Source organism: Pseudoliparis swirei, chromosome 4 (assembly GCF_029220125.1).
Source record: "Pseudoliparis swirei isolate HS2019 ecotype Mariana Trench chromosome 4, NWPU_hadal_v1, whole genome shotgun sequence".
In the NCBI taxonomy this organism is placed as follows: Eukaryota; Metazoa; Chordata; class Actinopteri; order Perciformes; family Liparidae; genus Pseudoliparis; species Pseudoliparis swirei.
Genome location: NC_079391.1, coordinates 2150065 through 2171477, shown reverse-complemented (window position 1 = coordinate 2171477; position 21413 = coordinate 2150065). Strand labels below are relative to the sequence as shown.

The window sequence follows — 21413 nt, the reverse complement described above, 5'->3', positions numbered from 1 at the left end:
GTTTGTAAACTGCTGCCTCTGTTCATTTTTTTCTGAATGCTCACCGGTCAGCAATACATAATAATTTAAAAAACCTTCGCAAACAAAAAATAAAATCACAACTTTAATGTGCCGCCTCGGCGGTTTTCGGCATCTGCCTCACGTCGTACATTTTTCACACAGATTATGTCGGCAAAGTTATAACACATTCAATAAAAACTCAATATTTCAAAATATATAGTAAAGTGCTCTATGGGATTGATGCATTCTGTCCATTTAAATGGTAATAAAGAGATTCTCCTCTTATCTTTGGTGCTGCCCAGCAAACTCATCACGCCCTCCTTATTTATAGTTTTTTAAATAATAATTTATGGTGAAGCTGAACATTCATTCAATCACAAGTCGGCTGGAAAGCCGCAGGACGACGGCCAGGAGGAGCAGGCCTCTGGGTCCATGCTGGGCTCTGGAGGAGGGGGACAGGTGGGAGGAGCCTCTGGGGCTCGGTGGTCTGAGGACCAGCCTGCACGGGTTCTGCACCTCCTCCAAAGGGATCTGGACCTCGCTGGGCCGGGTCGAAGACAACTGATCCCGGACCTGTGTGTGTGGGGGGGGGGGGGGGGATACAGCAGGAGAAGAGATGAAGGTGATGCACACACACACACAATATTACACACTCTGGACACACACAGTGTAGTCATCTCATTTCTCACCCTCTCCACCTCCTCGAACACGCGCAGGAAGTTGTGTCGGAGGACGTCCGCCAACTCGCTCTCGGTCCAGTTCCTGCGCAGCAGCTCCTGGATCAGGGCGGGGTACTTGGACACGTCCTCCAGGCCCAGAGGGAAGCTGTCGACGGGGAGGACAGGGGGCGCTTTGGACAGGGAGTCACTCTGAGACTACACACTTTACTTATGGAGGAGGAGGAGGAGGAGGATTAAGAATAAGAATAACATGAACGAGAACATGAAGAAGAACAACAACAACAACAAATAATGAGAACAAGAAGAAGAAGAACAAGAACAGAAAGATACGAAGAAGAACATGAACGAGAAGAATAACAAGAAGAACAAGACAAATAAGAACAAGAATAACAAGATCGAGAAGAATAACAACAACAACAAGAAGAACAAAAAGACAAATAAATAAGAAGAACTAGAATGGGCACTCGGTAGAGCGCATACCTTCGCATATCACAAGATTGGGCATTGAATTATGAACATTTTGGCATTAGTTTCATGCCAATTGGACAAAAATGTATCGTGCTATGGTAAAAAAAGAGTTTGACCTTTCCATGACCTTGACCTTTGACCCGATTGATCCCAAAATCTAATCAAATGGTGTTACGTCCCGCCTCCCTACTCTGCGGTAGTGGCTCTTGAGGGAGACGCAACATGAAATAAAATAAGAAAACGCGAAGCCCTTTACAGCGAACAAAAAGCTTTATTTGCGTAATCAAACAATGTCACTGGAGAACGGGTAGAGGAAACAAAAAGACGGAGGGGACTTGGACCAGCCACTCCAGCGGCCGTCGAACCCAGAGTCTTCCTCCGCTGCCCAACACACCACAGAACCTAACGGGCCCAACAAAGACACGAAAACAACCTATATAACACGTCCTCCAGGAAACACAACAAAAGGCAAAAGCGCTCCGGCACAGCGGAGCCCTCCCCAGTAATCAAGGCCTCTCTTCTCCTTCAGTCTCCTCCTTTACACTCGGCTGATTGGCAACGGTGAACACCCGCGCCAAGCTCGGCTGAGTGTCAACTAGGAACACCTGGAGAAGGCGGAGCCAGAGGCGGGCCAAGTGCACCTGCCCAGCCGAGAAAACAAGAGGACAACAAGAAGGGGGGGGGGAGTACGTAACACCCCCACCATGAGTTAGTGACATTTTTTTTTTTTTTTTTTTTAAACAAAACAATCACAACAAACAACCTTAGTTGACCGGCGTGCTCACCACCACTCATTCCACCCAATAACTGCTATATTATAAGCACGACAATGCATCCGCCAACACATTATCCTTGCCACGAATGTGTTTGACCTCAACATTGAAGGCTTGCATGAAGATACTCCAACGCATCAACCTTTGATTTGTGTTGCGCATTTTGTGCAGAAACACAAGGGGGTTGTGATCAGTGTAAATCGTGACAGGAATGTTTGATGACCCCACGTATACCTCAAAGTGGTTCAAAGCCAAAACCATAGCGAGTGCCTCCTTTTCGATGGTGGAATACACCCGCTGGTGTCGATTGAACTTCTTTGAGAAGTATGACACCGGATGCTCCACTCCCTCGACATCCTGCAGCAAGACAGCCCCAGCCCCAAATTCACTCGCATCAACTGCCAGTTTAAAGGGCTGACCGAAGTTTGGCGCTACAAGCACCGGAGCATTAGTCATTAATGATTTAATTTTCTGGAAAGCATCTTCACATCGCTCAGACCACACATAAGGAACTTTCGGGCTTAACAGATCAGTTAACGGGGCAGCAATAGCTGAGAAATTTCTACAGAACCCTCTGTAGTACCCAGTCATCCCAAGGAAGCAGCGCAGGTCACGTCTGGAAGCCGGAGCAGAAAATGCCAGGATTGCTTCCACCTTAGCTTGGACCGGCCGCACTTCCCCGTTACCAACCACCTTCCCCAGATAGACCACAGTTGCCTGAGCAAATTCACATTTTTCTAGATTAATAGTTAAATTCGCTGTGCGCAAACGCCCGAAAACCTCAGCCAACTGCTCCATGTGTTTTTTCCATGACTCTGAAAAAACCACAATGTCATCCAAATATGCCGCACACCCTGACAGACCCGCCAGCACAATATTAACGAGCCGTTGAAAAGTCGCCGGCGCATTGCGCATCCCAAACGCCATTACAGTGTACTGTAGGAAATTATCTGGTGTCACAAACGCTGATATTTCTTTAGCGCGATTAGTCAACGGAACTTGCCAATATCCTTTTAACAAGTCGATCTTGGTGACAAACAAGGCACTGCCCACCTGGTCAATACAATCTTCCATCCTGGGCAAAGGATAACTGTCAGGTTTTGTCACGTTGTTAACTTTCCGGAAGTCTGTACAAAAACGATCCGATTTGTCCGGTTTATCAACCAGTAAGCACGGCGAGCTCCACGGGCTTAAGCTGGACTCAGCAATCCCGTTCACAATCATATAATCAACCTCCTTCTTAAACCGACGGCGTTTGTCAGGGTTTACACGATATGCATGTTGTTTAATCGGCGGTGAGTCACCCACATCAATATCATGTTCCAAAACTGTCGTACAGGTAGGTACATCAGAAAATAGTTGCTTGTTGGACAAAATCAATGCACTTACATCTGCACGCTGCGCATCAGGCAAGTGTGCTAAATGTGCCTCAATATTACCAAGAATTTCTGAGTTTCGCAGCCTCCCCTGTAACACCGCCTTCGATTGGACCACCACGTCTTCATCCCGCCCCAAAAAGACCGGGACCTCAGAAGTGACAGACGTGTCACTTTCAGCACTGGACAGCGCCACCATACAGGCAGCGGCAGGTTTACAGAGACCAGCACTAGACAGCTCCCCAGGTAGATCAACAGACCCAGCAGTAACCGTAGCTGAGCCACTGCTCAAATCAGTCGCATCTGCCCTCTCATTGTACGGCTTCAACATATTAACGTGACAAAGCCTGCTCCTACGACCCCGGTCAGGGGTAGCGATGAGATAGTCACGGTCACCGACTTTCTTGGTAACAACATAAGGACCACTGAACCGGGCCTGCAAACTGGAACCAGGGATCGGCAACAAGACTAGCACTTTGTCGCCTGGAGCAAACACTCTGTCCTTAGCCCGTTTGTCATACCAACTCTTCATTTCCCTCTGAGCAACAACCAGATTTTCCTGTGCCAGCTCGCACGCACGGCGCATCCTGAACCGAAACCCACTCACATAATCCAGCAAATTAAGTGGCTCGGCCACACCCAGCCACTTTTCCTTCAACAGCTTCAGGGGACCACGTACATTATGAGCAAAAACCAGCTCAGACGGGCTAAATCCCAGCGACTCCTGCACCACCTCTCTTACTGCGAACAACATCAAATGCACTCCCTCATCCCACTCCTTATCGGACTCCAAACAGTACGCACGTAACATTGATTTAAGCGTCTGATGAAAACGCTCAAGCGCCCCCTGTGACTCAGGGTGATATGGACTCGAGTGGACATGACTGATGGCGAGCTGTTTGAGAGTCTGAGCAAAGCCACGCGACATGAAATTAGATCCTTGGTCCGTTTGAATTACCTTTGGCAACCCAAACACGGAAAAAAATTTCACCAGGGCTTTGCCCACACTCGGAGCAGTGATGTTACGCAACGGTATGGCTTCGGGAAACCGTGTTGCCGCACACATGATGGTAAGAAGAAATTTATTCCCGGATTTACTACGTGGAAAAGGGCCCACACAGTCCACGATCACCCGCTCAAAAGGTTCACCTATAGCCGGGATGGGATACAGTGGTGCAGGCGGAATCGTCTGATTGGGCTTCCCTACAACCTGGCACACATGGCAGGTTTTACAGTATTGCACTACATCCCTCTTTAGACCAGGCCAGAAGAAGTGGCGCAGCACTCGGTCATACGTTTTATTAACACCAAGGTGGCCAGCAAGCTGATGATCATGAGCCAAACTTAAGATGTCACGGCGGTACTTAGCCGGGACCACCACTTGTATTTTCACCCTCCAATCATCATCTGGTGACGCAGCCAGCGGTGTCCATTTACGCATAAGCACCCCGTTTTCGACAAAGTACCCCCGAGAGCCAACGACACCTTCTGATACCGCATCGTCCAACAACAATGATATCTCCGCATCCGCTTTTTGATCACACACCAGTTGCTGACGTGCCACAGGCACAGTACCGAGACTTATCGTATCCGTCTTCACACCGTCACACTGCAGGGGAGAGTCATTAAACGGTACATCCAGTTCTATAGCCATAAAACTATCAGCCAGATCCACCTCATTACTAACCTCAACCTCACACTTGGACTTGGCGCGGGTAACGGCACAGGCGAAATGTACATCAGGGAACTCTCGGACCACTTTATCCGAACAATTCCCCATAGGAACTGCAGTCACCTCCGGCTTAACGAGTACTCTGCCCCCGGCTAAGTCATTCCCCAAGATCAAATCTACCCCCTCAATAGGAAAACAAGATCTAACCCCGACAATCACCGGCCCTGTAACTAGATCTGACTTGAGGTAAATATGATGCAACGGTGAATCTACATATTGCATTCCAAAGCCCCTCACAAGAACCCCGGAATTCACAGCCGACTCCTCCGACAGGGGCAACACACCAGTCACAATAAAAGATTGTGATGCCGCTGTATCCCTCAGAATTGTCACTGGAACCCCGTTGTTCTTCCCAAGCGACGACACCACTCCCTGCATAAGAAACGGAGCAAACACTTCCAATCCTGAATTGAGTGGTCCCGGTCGAGAAGTATTGACAAAGGCTACTGTCTTCACATTGTTTTTTTTATCCTGCAAAACATAGCAATTCGCCATAACATGACCTCTTTTCTTGCAGTGATGACACACCGGCCTATCCGTAGATCCCCACTTCACCTCTCCTGATTTGTCCTCAGTAAGTCTTGGCCTGCTGGACTGCCATGGCACCTTAGCAAAGACTGGGGTTTCTCTGATTGTATTGTCCACAAACCCGGTTTGTGCCCGAGTCCTGTCACTGCCGACAGCCTTATGAGTAAGCACATAGTTATCCGCCAAAACCGCAGCATCAAACAATTTAAGCGGTTTTTGGTCATTGAGGTATGTGGCCACTGTGTAAGGCAAACAGTTCTTGAACTCCTCCATGAGCACTACGGTTTTCAGATCTTCTAGAGTTTTTATCCCCACCGATGAGCACCACCATTCAAACAGAACCTCTTTTTCCCGTGCGAATTCCACATACGCTTGGCAACCTTGTTTTTTTGAATCACGAAACTTTTGACGGTAAGCCTCAGGCACCAGCTCATACGCGCGCAGAATAGCAGCTTTCATCTGCTCATAACTCCGACTGACCTCCTCAGATAACGCAGCGTAAACCGCCCGCGCTTTACCCGACAGAACACACTGCAGCATAACCGGCCACATGCTCACAGGCCATTTAAACGTGGTTGCAACACGCTCAAACAGGACAAAATAACTATCAACGTCTATCTCGTCAAATACCGGGACAAACCGAATGTATTTGCTTACGAAATCGCCAGTCTCCGCAGACCCCATCTGCTGAGGCTGGCGAGACGACACCTCCAGCTCCCTCAAACGTACCTCCGCGTCAATTTTCCTCATCTCCAAATTAAAATTACGCTCGTTCTCCTTCTCTCAGCCTCAGCTTAAGTAGCTCTAGTTTACGGTCGCTCAACGTCTGAGAGTCCTCTGTCTCAACGTTTGTATCACCGTGAATCTCCTCCTCCGATAATACCTCCTGGTCTATAAGCGCAGCCAACAGCTGTCCTTTAATAACTTGTTTCTTGCTCTGTTTCTTGACTACAACCTCGAATTTGCCTGCGATTTGACCAAGCTCCTGTTTGGTACACGCATCCAACTTCTCCCTAGTTGGATCCTCAACAAACCCTTCCAAGTCAACATCCATTACTGCAATTCTCCGCTTATACAACCAATAAAACAAACACATACGCTGTCAAGGGCCTTTTCCGAGCACACTACTCACCAGCCTGAGACAGATCCCGGACGAGCCCCCATATGTTACGTCCCGCCTCCCTACTCTGCGGTAGTGGCTCTTGAGGGAGACGCAACATGAAATAAAATAAGAAAACGCGAAGCCCTTTACAGCGAACAAAAAGCTTTATTCGCGTAATCAAACAATGTCACTGGAGAACGGGTAGAGGAAGCAAAACGACGGAGGGGACTTGGACCAGCCACTCCAGCGGCCGTCGAACCCAGAGTCTTCCTCCGCTGCCCAACACACCACAGAACCTAACGGGCCCAACAAAGACACGAAAACAACCTATATAACACGTCCTCCAGGAAACACAACAAAAGGCAAAAGCGCTCCGGCACAGCGGAGCCCTCCCCAGTAATCAAGGCCTCTCTTCTCCTTCAGTCTCCTCCTTTACACTCGGCTGATTGGCAACGGTGAACACCCGCGCCAAGCTCGGCTGAGTGTCAACTAGGAACACCTGGAGAAGGCGGAGCCAGAGGCGGGCCAAGTGCACCTGCCCAGCCGAGAAAACAAGAGGACAACAAGAAGGGGGGGGGAGTACGTAACAAATGGTCCCCGGATAATAACCAATCATCCCACCAAATTTCATGCGATTCAAGAACATTTTGACCTGTTCATGACCTTTGACCTTGACCTTTGACCCGATCGATCCCAAAATCTAGTCAACTGGTCCCCGGATAATAAACAATCATCCCACCAAATTTCATGCGATTCGGTTCAATACTTTTTGAGTTCTGCGAAAGATTTTGACCTGTTCATGACCTTTGACCTTTGACCTTTGACCCAATCGATCCCAAAATCTAATCAACTGGTCCCCGGATAATAAACAATCATCCCACCAAATTTCATGTGATTCGTTTCAATACTTTTTGAGTTTTGCGAATAACACGCATACAAAGAAATAAATAAATAAATAAATAAATAAATACACGGCGATCAAAACATAACCTTCCAGCATTTTCAATGCGAAGGTAATAACAAGAACAACAGGTCAGGTTTTTGAGTTGATACCACTTAGTATCAGATGAAGATGGCGAGCTACCCACGAGTTGGATGAACATGATGTCTGATCACTAAGACAACGTTTATTTTCCATTATAAATATGTGTACTTGCTTTATGTTCTTCATGTTCAGTAAAAACCCTTAAGACTCAACTATTTCATTTTGTGTTTTTTCCACACTAATTGAGCTCCACGGCCGAACCTGGAGACGACATCCAGAGACTTTGGGAAACACAGATTGAAATGGAGCCACAGGCCAAAAGCTCTGATCCGTAACTGAGCTCCCAGCTGACGGCATGTTGCGCAACAGCGAACGCGACTCACTTCACGGCTCCATCGAAGTCCCCGCCGACTCCGACGGACTCGGCTCCGGCCACCTGCTTGATGTGGTCGAAATGGTCTGCAGAAAAAAAACAGGTGCAGCAGTCAAGCTCGTGAGACGTCTGACCGCAGAGAGAGAGAGAGAGAGGAGAGAGAGAGGGTGAGAGAGAGAGAGGGGGCGAGAGAGAGAGAGAGAGAGAGAGAGAGGGCGAGAGAGAGAGAGGAGAGAGAGAGAGAGAGAGCGAGAGAGAGAAGCCACGTCTCACCGGCCACGTGGGAGATGTTCGCCTCGTCGCTGCAGGACACGAAGTTGCTGTGAAAGTTCACCATGATCAGCCCACGCTGCTGCTTCTGAAACACAACGCACATCTCCTCTCTCCTTATGGACGTTTAGGAGACACTGAGCTCCTCTCTCCTCTCCTCTCTCCTTATGGACGCTTAGGATACACTGAGCTCCTCTCTCCTCTCCTCTCTCCTTATGGACGCTGAGGATACACTGAGCTCCTCTCTCCTCTCCTCTCTCCTTATGGACGTTTAGGAGACACTGAGCTCCTCTCTCCTCTCCTCTCTCCTTATGGACGCTGAGGATACACTGAGCTCCTCTCTCCTCTCCTCTCTCCTTATGGACATTCAGGAGACACTGAGCTCCTCTCTCCTCTCCTCTCCCCTTATGGATGTTTAGGAGACACTGAGCTCCTCTCTCCTCTCCTCTCTCCTTATGGACATTCAGGAGACACTGATCTCCTCTCTCCTCTCCTCTCCCCTTATGGATGTTTAGGAGACACTGAGCTCCTCTCTCCTCTCCTCTCTCCTTATGGACGCTGAGGATACACTGAGCTCCTCTCTCCTCTCCTCTCTCCTTATGGACATTCAGGAGACACTGAGCTCCTCTCTCCTCTCCTCTCCCCTTATGGATGTTTAGGAGACACTGAGCTCCTCTCTCCTCTCCTCTCTCCTTATGGACGCTGAGGATACACTGAGCTCCTCTCTCTCCTCTCTCCTTATGGACATTCAGGAGACACTGAGCTCCTCTCTCTCCTCTCCCCTTATGGATGTTTAGGAGACACTGAGCTCCTCTCTCCTCTCCTCTCTCCTTATGGACGCTTAGGATACACTGAGCTCCTCTCTCCTCTCCTCTCCCCTTATGGACGTTTAGGATACACTGAGCACCTCTCTCCTCTCCTCTCTCCTTATGGACGCTTAGGAGACACTGAGCTCCTCTCTCCTCTCCTCTCTCCTTATGGACGTTTAGGATACACTGAGCACCTCTCTCCTCCTCTCTCCTTATGGACGCTTAGGAGACACTGAGCTCCTCTCTCCTCTCCTCTCTCCTTATGGACGCTTAGGATACACTGAGCTCCTCTCCTCTCCTCTCTCCTTATGGACGTTTAGGATACACTGAGCACCTCTCTCCTCTCCTCTCTCCTTATGGACGCTTAGGAGACACTGAGCTCCTCTCTCCTCTCTCCTTATGGACGCTTAGGATACACTGAGCTCCTCTCTCCTCTCTCCTTATGGATGCTTAGGATACACTGAGCTCCTCTCTCCTCTCCTCTCTCCTTATGGACGTTTAGGATACACTGAGCTCCTCTCTCCTCTCCACTCTCCTTATGGACGTTTAGGAGACACTGAGCTCCTCTCTCCTCTCTCCTTATGGACGTTTAGGATACACTGAGCTCCTCTCTCCTCTCCTCTCCTTATGGACGTTTAGGATACACTGAGCACCTCTCTCCTCTCCTCTCTCCTTATGGACGCTTAGGATACACTGAGCACCTCTCCTCTCCTCTCTCCTTATGGACGCTTAGGATACACTGAGCTCCTCTCTCCTCTCCTCTCTCCTTATGGACGTTTAGGAGACACTGAGCTCCTCTCTCCTTATGGACATTCAGGAGACACTGAGCTCCTCTCTCCTCTCCTCTCCCCTTATGGACGTTTAGGAGACACTGAGCTCCTCTCTCCTCTCCTCTCTCCTTATGGACGTTTAGGAGACACTGAGCTCCTCTCTCCTCTCCTCTCTCCTTATGGACATTCAGGAGACACTGAGCTCCTCTCTCCTCTCCTCTCCCCTTATGGATGTTTAGGAGACACTGAGCTCCTCTCTCCTCTCCTCTCTCCTTATGGACGTTTAGGATACACTGAGCTCCTCTCTCCTCTCCTCTCTCCTTAAGGATGTTTAGGATACAGTGAGCTCCTCTCTCTCCTCTCCTCTCTCCTTATGGACATTCAGGAGACACTGAGCTCCTCTCTCCTTATGGACGTTTAGGAGACACTGAGCTCCTCTCTCCTTATGGACATTCAGGAGACACTGAGCTCCTCTCTCCTCTCCTCTCCCCTTATGGATGTTTAGGAGACACTGAGCTCCTCTCTCCTCTCCTCTCTCCTTATGGACGTTTAGGATACACTGAGCTCCTCTCTCCTCTCCTCTCTCCTTAAGGACGCTTAGGATACACTGAGCTCCTCTCTCCTCTCCTCTCCCCTTATGGACGTTTAGGATACACTGAGCTCCTCTCTCCTCTCCTCTCTCCTTATGGACGTTTAGGATACACTGAGCTCCTCTCTCTCCTCTCTCCTTATGGATGTTTAGGATACACTGAGCTCCTCTCTCCTCTCCTCTCTCCTTATGGATGTTTAGGATACACTGAGCTCCTCTCTCCTTATGGACGCTTAGGAGACACTGAGCTCCTCTCTCCTCTCTCCTTATGGACGTTTAGGATACACTGAGCTCCTCTCTCCTCTCCTCTCCTTATGGACGTTTAGGATACACTGAGCACCTCTCTCCTCTCCTCTCTCCTTATGGACGCTTAGGATACACTGAGCTCCTCTCTCCTCTCCTCTCTCCTTATGGACGTTTAGGAGACACTGAGCTCCTCTCTCCTTATGGACATTCAGGAGACACTGAGCTCCTCTCTCCTCTCCTCTCCCCTTATGGATGTTTAGGAGACACTGAGCTCCTCTCTCCTCTCTCCTTATGGACGTTTAGGAGACACTGAGCTCCTCTCTCCTCTCCTCTCTCCTTATGGACATTCAGGAGACACTGAGCTCCTCTCTCCTCTCTCCTCTCCTCTCCCCTTATGGATGTTTAGGAGACACTGAGCTCCTCTCTCCTCTCCTCTCTCCTTATGGACGTTTAGGATACACTGAGCTCCTCTCTCCTCTCCTCTCTCCTTATGGACGTTTAGGATACACTGAGCTCCTCTCTCCTCTCCTCTCTCCTTAAGGATGTTTAGGATACACTGAGCTCCTCTCTCCTCTCTCCTTATGGACGTTTAGGATACACTGAGCTCCTCTCTCCTCTCCTCTCTCCTTAAGGATGTTTAGGAGACACTGAGCTCCTCTCTCCTCTCCTCTCTCCTTATGGACATTCAGGAGACACTGAGCTCCTCTCTCCTCTCCTCTCCCCTTATGGACGTTTAGGAGACACTGAGCTCCTCTCTCCTCTCCTCTCTCCTTATGGACGTTTAGGATACACTGAGCTCCTCTCTCCTCTCCTCTCTCCTTATGGATGTTTAGGATACACTGAGCTCCTCTCCTCTCCTCTCTCCTTATGGATGTTTAGGATACACTGAGCTCCTCTCCTCTCCTCTCTCCTTATGGACGTTTAGGATACACTGAGCTCCTCTCTCTCCTCTCTCCTTATGGACGTTTAGGAGACACTGAGCTCCTCTCTCCTCTCCTCTCCCCTTATGGACGTTTAGGAGACACTGAGCTCCTCTCTCCTCTCCTCTCTCCTTATGGACGTTTAGGAGACACTGAGCTCCTCTCTCCTCTCCTCTCCCCTTATGACGTTTAGGATACACTGAGCACCTCTCTCCTCATGGCCTCAATGAAATTAACATTAAATGATCATAAACACATTCTCTACATAGTTAATGTGTACATGACTATTCTCTGGTGTGTAATGAAGTCTCTACATAGTGTGTAGAGGCCCATCTCCAGTGTTCTAATGCTACATTGTGTTATCGCCTTAGAAGACTAGCGGAGGGGTAGAAAACCCTTTAAACCCTTTTTATGTGCGCGCAGCTGAAAACAGTTATAGCTATAAAACTGGCCTTCCTGTGATCGACAAGTTTGAAGAACAACATTAATATTTACAATAAAACTCATTATTTCTCACCTTGTCAAAGTCTTGACTATATTTCATATTCATTTATTTGATAAATAAAAGTGTGAGTTTTCATGGAAAACACCAAATTGTCTGGGTGACCCCAAACTTTTGAACGGTAGTGTATATCTCCACATGACAACATATCATATTAATATTAACAAAGTAAGACAAGGCATACTTATATATTTGAGTTGGTAGTTGTGTTCAGCAGAAACGGAGAGAAATATAAAAAGTCAACTCATTTCTCATAACGTTGGAAACATGAAGGAGCTCGAGCTTCTATTGTAAGCAAAGCACATTTAAGTATTTAATAAACTAATAATCTGGAGCCAATGGGAGGAGTGAAGAGGTTAGTGAGTGAAAGAGAGAATTCAGTCGTACAGTTATCATCTAAATATAGTCAACATCCAGGTTTAAATATACACTTTTATTAATCCCCAAGGGGAAATTAGTTCTCTGCATTTAACCCATCCTTAGTTATTAAGGAGCAGTGGGCTGCAGTGATGCGCCCGGGAAGCAACTGGGGGTTCAGTGCCTTGCTCAAGGACACTTCGACTTGCAACTAATGGGGAGAGCGGGGATCGAACCCACAACCGCACGGTTGCAGGATGGCCCTCTTACCCCACTGAGCTACAGCCGCCCAAAGGTTTGATTCTCTGATCATTAAAAGTCACGACAAACGAGATGATTTGAGTCTGGCGTGTATAAAAGTGAAAACCCACGAAAGAGCAGTTGGGTGAACAAGCTTAGGCTTGTCAAATGATTGCAGTGTCTTCTTGTCCCGGTTTACAGTCATGCTGGAGGAGGAACACTCCCTGTATGTTAGAAACGGTCCCACAGTCAACTCAGCTCTAACATATGCAGGGAGGGCATCTCAAAGCTCACCCGGCGTGTGCTGATACGGCTTCAATATAAAAATACAGCAATGAGACGGGAACTTATCAATCATACCGACTGTCACATTGTGGAAATCCGTCCAGATTGTATTCATCCTGCTTCAGGAAGGAAATCTAACTTCACGTCGGAGGTGTAGTGATAGTATAAATATAAAAGTGATCTGCTTCAATCTTTAAGTCTGCTTTTTCAAAACCAACATGGCTTGAATCAAAACTCCTCATCACTTCTCTGATTTTAAAATCAGATGATTTGCTTCATAGTCGTGTTTCTTTTTTCCCCCAAACAAAGAGAGACTGAAGTCTCATTGGTCACTGGATTTAAATTAATGCCTGTATGAATAATGATTTTTAAAAGTATCCAGGTCCGAAACGTCTGTCATTAAAGGAATGTCTAAAAATACGACGTGTTTTCTGATTAATCAGTGACTTGCACTTGTGTGCACTTTATCGTATATTTGTGCACTTTATCGTATATTTGTATATTTTATTGTATATTTGTGTATTTTATCATATATTTGTGCACATTATCGTACATTTGTATATGTTATCGTATATTTGTGTATTTTATCGTATATTTGTGTATTTTATCGTATATTTGTGCACTTTATCGTATATTTGTATATTTTATCGTATATTTGTGTATTTTATCGTATATTTGTGCACTTTATCGTACATTTGTATATGTTATCGTATATTTGTGTATTTTATCGTATATTTGTGTATTTTATCGTATATTTGTGCACTTTATCGTATATTTGTATATTTTATCGTATATTTGTGTATTTTATCGTATATTTGTGCACTTTATCGTACATTTGTATATGTTATCGTATATTTGTGTATTTTATCATATATTTGTGCACATTATCGTATATTTTGTGCACTTTTTTGTATTGTGTGCACTTTATTGTATATTTGTGCACGTTATCATATATTTTGTGCACTTTATTGTATTTTGTGCACTTTATTGTATATTTGTGCACTTTATCATATATTTTGTGCACTTTATGGTATACAGTATGTGTGCACTTTATGGTATATTTGTGCACTTTATGGTATATTTGTGCACTTTATTGTATATTTGTGCACTTTATCGTACATTTGTACACTTTATTGTATATTTGTGCACTTTATCGTACATTTGTATATGTTATCGTATATCTGTGTATTTTATCGTATATTTGTGCACATTATCGTATATTTTGTGCACTTTTTTGTATTGTGTGCACTTTATTGTATATTTGTGCACGTTATCATATATTTTGTGCACTTTATGGTATATTTGTGCACTTTATGGTATATTTGTGCACTTTATCGTACATTTGTACAATTTATTGTATATTTGTGCACTTCATCATATATATTTTTAAATATTTATGTGGATTGTCATTGATTGTTGTAAACGTTGTCTATCATTGTCGCTCCACCCGCCATGACACATTCCTTTCATGTGTAAACATGAAAGGCCAAACACGGTTCTGGTTCTGATGGATGGACTTGAACCAGCCTCTCCCTCGTGTTTTCTCACCAGATCCAGCAGCAGTCGGTCCGGCACGTTGCGTCCGTGGCCGCACACGGAGAAGGACGACGAGTGGCTAAAAATAACCGGCGCCTTGGAGTGCTGCAGCGCGGCCGAGGCGGTGTCCCAGGAAGTGTGGGAAAGGTCCACGATCATCCCCACCCGGTTCATCTCCTCCACCACAGCCTGCACAACCACACATTAAGGAGCCATTTGAAAGCGTTGTGGGGGATGAAGGCCGACAACAGGATACGGTCACACGCGCGTAAACACACTCGGATACAGGCAAAACACACTCGGATAGCAATACAGGAAGTCCTCAAAAGACATTTAGTCTGAGGAGACAATAACAATAACAATAACAAGCTCCCCTTGTGTCTCAAGGATGACACATGACCATCATATCCTCTTCTTTTAGACTTTTATTTGAACAACTTCTCCTACCGTACAACTGCGACTAATAAAACATTGTAGGAGTAACATAAATAATAGTTTTCTTAAATTATACTCTTTCTATAATTTCTATAATATACAAAAATGCTAACATGTTATTTAAAAAGGCACTCGTCGGTATTTACTTCATTTGAAAAATAAACATTTTAATTATATGTCCCAATTTATCATAATTAACCGATAAAGCTATTAAAATGTCAGTTTTCTCATTTTTAATCAAATTAAATCTTAGTATTATATTCTAATACCTCATATTAAAAAAGGCCAGCTAACGTGCTTTGTTGAATTTAATTTAAATACATAAAACGTTTCTGTAGAGTCGTTTTACTGAAACATGAAGCTTACCTTCCCAAAGGCCGTCAGGCTGTCGTTCTGTCTTCGATAGACATCGTAAAGTTTTGAGGAGGATTCTGCCCTGCATTAAAAAAATATATGTATATTTATGTAAATCACACATGAGGACAGTGTTGTCTTGTGAATCTTTTAACTATCATAACATATATGCAAACACGGCTCCATTTATTAGAATCCGACCTGTGGCTACGTGGTGACTGTAAAGTTATAAAGAGAAGTCTGAATATAGGTTAATTTGCATAAAAGGAAAAGGAATAAAATGCAAACACATTCGACCTTTCCAATGAATCCAACCTGTAAACAAAGGAAGGCTAAAGGTAAAGGCTGAAGGTAAAGGATAAAGGAAAAGGCTAAAGGATAAAGACTAAAGTAAAAGGCTAAAGGTAAAGGCTTAAACTTTAAGCTAAAGGCTAAAGGAAAAGGCAAATGCTGAAGGCTAAAGGTAAACGTAAAGGCTACAGGCTAAAGGAAAAGGCTGAAGCTAAAGGGTAAAACCGTGGCGGCTGTAGCTCAGTGGGGTAAGAGGGCCGTCCTTCAACCGCAAGGTCGTGGGTTCGATCCCCGCTCTCCCCATTAGCTGCAAGTCGAAGTGTCCTTGAGCAAGGCACTGAACCCCCAGTTGCTTCCCAGGCGCTTCACCGCAGCCCACTGCTCCTTAATAACTAAGGAGGGGTTAAATGCAGAGAACTAATTTCCCCTTGGGGATTAATAAAAGTGTATATATATAAAGGCTAAAGGCTACAGGCGTAGTTCTGGTTCAGGTCCGAGTTGCTGAACAAACCATCCCACGTGTCCTCAGTAGTGAGTCATGTGACCACCGTAGACGTTCTGCATGCTGCAAAGAGAAGAGAAGAGGAGAAGAAGGAGAGGAGGAGGAGGAGTCTCCTGCTGACCAGGGCGTGTTGCAGGTGTGCGTGAGCGACATGGAGCGCACCCCGAGCCGGTAGAACATCCTGAGGGCCGCCAGGCTGCTGTCGATGGAGTGGCCGCCCTCCACGCTGATGAGACACGCGATCTTACGCCTCATCGCAGAGTCCCTGAGCCCTGCACACACACACACACACACACACACGGCTCAGGAGGGAAAAAAAGAACAAAGCACTGAAGGTTTCTTCCCTTTTTCCCACTGTGACATTTTTTTGAAATTCTATTTTCGGAGAGTTTTTCCTGATCCGATGTGAGAGGTCAAAGGTCAGGGATGTGACGTATGTGTACAGATTGTAAAGCCCGCTGAGGCAAATTCTTAATTTGTGATATTGGGCTGTATAAAATACACTGAATTGAATGGAAAAACACTTCAAAGTAACGACGCACATATAATTATTACTTTCATGTCCCTCTTTTGCAAATAAGAGTGACGTGTGCAAAAGTATGGATTCATAAATAGTAGAATTATGAACCAATACCCCAATCATTTATAATTAACTACATGCAATCCCTCTTCTCATCTCCACGGTGGTTTTGGAGGTGATCTGCTGGGATGACATGTTTTTCTTCTTCTTTATTTTCTCTTTTATTTTGAAAATGCGGAAGGTTATGTTTTGATCGCCGTGTATTTATTTATTTATTTGTATGCGTGTTATTCGCATAAAAAAAAAGTTTTAAACCGAATCGGATGAAATTTGGTGGGATGATTGGTTATTACCCGGGGACCATTTGATTAGATTTTGGGATCGATCGGGTCAAAGGTCAAGGTCATGAAAAGGTCAACATCTTCTTGAATCGCATGCAATTTGGTGGGATGATTGGTTATTATCCGGGGACCATTTGATTAGATCTTGGGATCAATTGGGTCAAAGGTCAAGGTCATGGATAGGTCAACATCTTCTTTTTACCATAGCGCGGTCAATTCTTATCCAATTGGCATGCAACTAATGCCAAAATGTTCATAATTCAATGCCCAATCTTGTGATCTGCGAAGGTATGCGCTCTACCGAGTGCCCATTCTAGTTTATTTATTTATTTGTATGCGTGTTGCTCGCATAATTAAAAAAATTTAAACCGAATCGCATGAAATTTGGTGGGATGATTGGTTATTATCCGGGGACCATTTGTTTAGATTTTGGGATCAATCGGGTGAAAGGTCAAGGTCAAGGTCATGAAAAGGTCAAAATCTTCTTTTTACCATTGCACGGTCAATTTTTATCCAATTGGCAACTAATGCCAACATGTTCATAATTCAATGCCCAATCTTGTGATATGCGAAGGTATGCGCTCTACGAGTGCCCGTTCTAGTTTATTTATTTATTTGTATGCGTGTTATTCGCGCAACAATTAAAAATAAAATAAAATCGCATGAAATTTGGTGGGATGATGTGTTATTATCCGGGGACCATTTGATTAGATTTTGGGATCGATCGGGTCAAAGGTCAAGGTCATGAAAAGGTCAACATCTTCTTGAATCGCATGACATTTGGTGGGATGATTGGTTATTACCCGGAGACCATTTGATTAGATTTTGGGATCAATCGGGTGAAAGGTCAAGGTCATGGATAGGTCAAAATCTTCTTTTTACCATAGCACGGTCAATTTCTATCCAATTGGCATGCAACTAATGCCAACATGTTCATAATTCAATGCCCAATCTTATGATATGCGAAGGCATGCGCTCTACCGAGTGCCCATTCTAGTTTGATAAGAGACAGTCAGTGCAAATTTATAAAAAAATTATGTATTAGCCAAGAGGCAGATATCATAAAACCAACCTAAAAACATAAGATTATACATGCAATGTTTACACAATATTTAGGCTTTCCAAATGGATGCACAGACATACGATAGTGAGAATCGTGACGATCCTCTGAGACGTCGTACCGTACCCTGAGCAGACGTGACCAGCTCAAAGTCCTGGTACTCGCTGCACATGCGCCGGACCACATCTATTTGTTCCAGAGTCAGCCTCACGGCGTCCTTCTGCTGGGCGCCACACAACACGTAGACCGCAAACATCTGACAGAGGGGGCACAGAGAGGCGTCCACGTTACCGACGATTTCATTCACGCCACGACTCTCTGGGACGACTGGGACAATAGCTTGATTAAAAGAATACATGTTTACAGAAATGTTTATTCTTTTAATTAAACTGCGTAAAATGAACATTTGAATTTAACACATTTCCTCCATGACTTTTCCAAAACTTTTGGGATTTAGATTTCTTTTTCAAGGACGTTTTTCCATGCCTGGAAATAAACAATAAAAAAATGTCATTACTTTTCCAGGTTTTAGACAAACCCTGAAGACCAGGGCTGGTACCCCGTGGGACCACCTGGGCCCTCCAGAACCAGAGGAAGTCCAGAAACCACTGAAAAGTGACCCAAAGGTAATCTTCGTGTCTACATGAGTAAATAACCTAAAATAACACAAATGAATGAGAGACAATAGTTTGATTAAAAGAATAAATATGTACAGAAATGTTTATTCTTTTAATCAAACTGCGTAAAATGAACATTTTAATATTAAAAATTTCCTCCATGACTTTTCCAAAACTTTTGGGATTTACTTTTTCGAAGGACTTTTTCCAGCCCTGGAAATAAACCTTTTTTTTGTTATTCCATGACTTCTCCAGGTTTTCCATGAACCCTGTCGTCATTTATAATAGCAGATCATCAACTTCCATCCCTCTCCTCCTCTCCACAGCAGTTGTGTAGGTGCTGGGAGGCCATGTGGAGGTGGACTCTACCTCTTCAGGGTCAGGGGTACCTGCGCCTGCACGTGGCCCGCGTGGAGGCGGGTGATGTCGGTGGACACTTTGCTGAGGTTGTAAAGGTCCACTTGGCTCAGCCGGTTGTTGTGAAGTATCCTCAGCTGGAGAGCCAAGTCGTTGTGACTGAGGAGAGAGAGAGGGAGCTCTAAAGAGGCTTTTCAGTGGCAAATACAGACAATACTTCATTTCCACGGCTAAAGAAATGCCTTAAAGAGACAGTACACAGGACGTACCCGTCAATAAGAGGGAATCTGGACATCAGGTCGTGCACTCTGTCTCTCTCGGAGGATCCAGATGTGAGACAGAACAGAGAGGACAGAACCACCAGAGGTCCAAAGGACTTCATCCAGAATCCGGCCGACGCAGCCGTGACACTTTTCCTGGAAAGCATATTCTGAGGAAGGGCAAACACTTCAGTGCATGACCTGCGCGGAAAAATATTTACTTTATTCTCGTTAAAATATACTGATATTAAGAGGGAATATAAGGGAACAGTTATTGCAATATACACCCGGGCGAAAATTATATATACTTTAATGTATAAAAAAAATTCTTAAATGTCAATATTTCAATATACTATCAAAGAAATGTACTTTCTAAAAATATACAGTATAAAAAAAGTACATATATATATAATATATATATATATACTTTAATGTATTTAAAATGTCAATAGTACATTGCAAATATAATATCAAATAAATGTACTTTCTGCAAAAGTATACAAAAGTCACACGTTCACCTATTTAAATTTGAATAAACTTTAAAATAATTCTACTGGAGTATACAGTATACTTTCAAGAAATATATAATAAGAAAAAAAATGCTTTGTGTTGTTCTATGCAATTACTGAAATGTACTTCTTTAAACTTTGTTTTCAAACATATTTTTTTCAAACGGTATAAGCTCTAAACAATCTATTTAAAGCACATTTGATAAATACTGATTTAAAATATACCAAATTGTTTTCGTAATTAGTAAGTAAACTTATTCATGCTATTATTTTTTAGATATTAATTATAGTATTGTGTTGGAATGTGTTAAAAAAGCACATTTAAAAAAAATATATTTTGATATCTTGCCTTTTTAGTATATCGTATTCATGCTTATATTTCAGTACATTATGTCTACATTTCTTTACATATTTGTATTATTATGATTGCTTATGTGTATTAGAATGATGCACAGATACATACTTTTGATATACTATGAACACAATGTAAATATATAAAAAATGTGATGTTTACATATTTGTAAAATACTTATAATATATTTCAAATAAACTTAAAACTAAATAATAATACATATTAGCACACACAGTGTACTAAGTCTACTTAAAATTATTCCAATTTATTATACAAAATACACTTCAAATTGTGCTTAATTTCTATTTAATCACAACTAAAATATATGAAGTACAAAATTAATTGCTCCAAAATAATTACTTTCAATTACTTTTTAAATTTGAAGTTTACTCAATTATGCTTTGATTAAATATACTTAGCATATTTATGTTTCACATGGCACGCCTGCATTAATTTAGGAAGTATTAAATAATTATTGAAGTAAAAGTTAAACTCCCTGCTTTTCTTATTTCTGCTTATTTTAGGTCCTACTTAGAAAACACGACACTGTAAATAGTGAAGTTTGCATCCACACAACTTATTACATAACACACAGTGAGCAAAGCAGAATATCAACTATCAAAGACTGTATACAAAATGCCTAAAGTAAAAAACAATGCATCCTCATGTTCCAATAAGAGTTTGTAAAGCCACGAGCTACTTACCTGCCTGTTGTTGTTTCACACCTTGTTGAACCAGAGCATAAACAGAGAGCTCTCCGGCTCTGAGCCTCAGTAAAGTAGCGCGAGCCTGGACCACAGGCTGTTGTACCGAATGATGCGTTCAAGGTCATTGCGGAAGAAACACAAATCTAGTGTCAAGTTTCTTTTTTACGGCTTGAGCTTTTTTTGTAATTTCATGCCAGATGTATTTCTACTCCTCCTGCGTGTGCATATGTCACTGCACGTGTTCCACATATTGTATACAGTGAGTGGAGTTAACGTTGGTTTCAATCTCGGAATAGGCGAGAGTGTGAAGGATTTACGAGGGGTGCCTGAAGGCACCGCGGAGACCGGTGGATTTGTGGTCGCCACCTGTCGGTGAAATGACGTCATGGCAGCCGCAGAGGCTCCCAGCAGCCTCCGCTCACCACGTGCTTCTACACTTCTCTGCAATAGGGGATTACTGCCGAGCCACTAAGGTACTGTGTTTATGTTGTGTACAAGTATTTATCGTAACCCCCCCCACCACACACACACCACGTGCTCAAATATAATCAGTTGGTCAACAAAGTG

General features: G+C 44.2%; 1 protein-coding gene across 4 annotated transcripts; it reads right to left on the bottom strand.

The window, feature by feature from the left end:
• Window positions 1-90: 90 nt before the first annotated feature.
• dpep2 (dipeptidase 2) lies at window positions 91-20933 on the bottom strand. Of its 4 annotated transcripts, none has more exons than XM_056412001.1 (11): window positions 20844-20933; window positions 19288-19448; window positions 19051-19177; window positions 18171-18300; window positions 16245-16395; window positions 15343-15412; window positions 14554-14730; window positions 8291-8375; window positions 8028-8103; window positions 690-850; window positions 91-573 (listed from the first exon to the last, which is right to left on the bottom strand). In XM_056412001.1, the coding sequence occupies exons 2-11, from the start codon at window positions 19443-19445 to the stop codon at window positions 371-373; spliced, it is 1338 nt and encodes a 445-aa protein (XP_056267976.1). In that variant the 5' UTR covers window positions 19446-19448; window positions 20844-20933; the 3' UTR covers window positions 91-370. The 4 variants fall into 4 exon arrangements, with proteins under 4 accessions (XP_056267976.1, XP_056267978.1, XP_056267977.1 ...); XM_056412003.1 differs by having other exon boundaries at window positions 690-825; XM_056412002.1 differs by lacking the exon at window positions 20844-20933 and having other exon boundaries at window positions 19288-19547.
• Between the last annotated feature and the right edge of the window lie 480 nt (window positions 20934-21413).

What these genes read in the sequence shown, in the direction of transcription:
- dpep2 (XM_056412001.1), bottom strand. Translation starts at nt 19,445, where the DNA reads ATGCTTTCCAGGAAAAGTGTCACGGCTGCGTCGGCCGGATTCTGGATG. An exon ending in ACCGACTGCTGCTGGATCTG is followed by an intron (nt 8,376 to 14,553) that starts GTGAGAAAACAC and finishes GTTGTGTTTCAG; the next exon opens with AAGCAGCAGCGTGGGCTGAT. An exon ending in GACTTCGATGGAGCCGTGAA is followed by an intron (nt 851 to 8,027) that starts GTGAGTCGCGTT and finishes CCCTGTCCAAAG; the next exon opens with CGCCCCCTGTCCTCCCCGTC.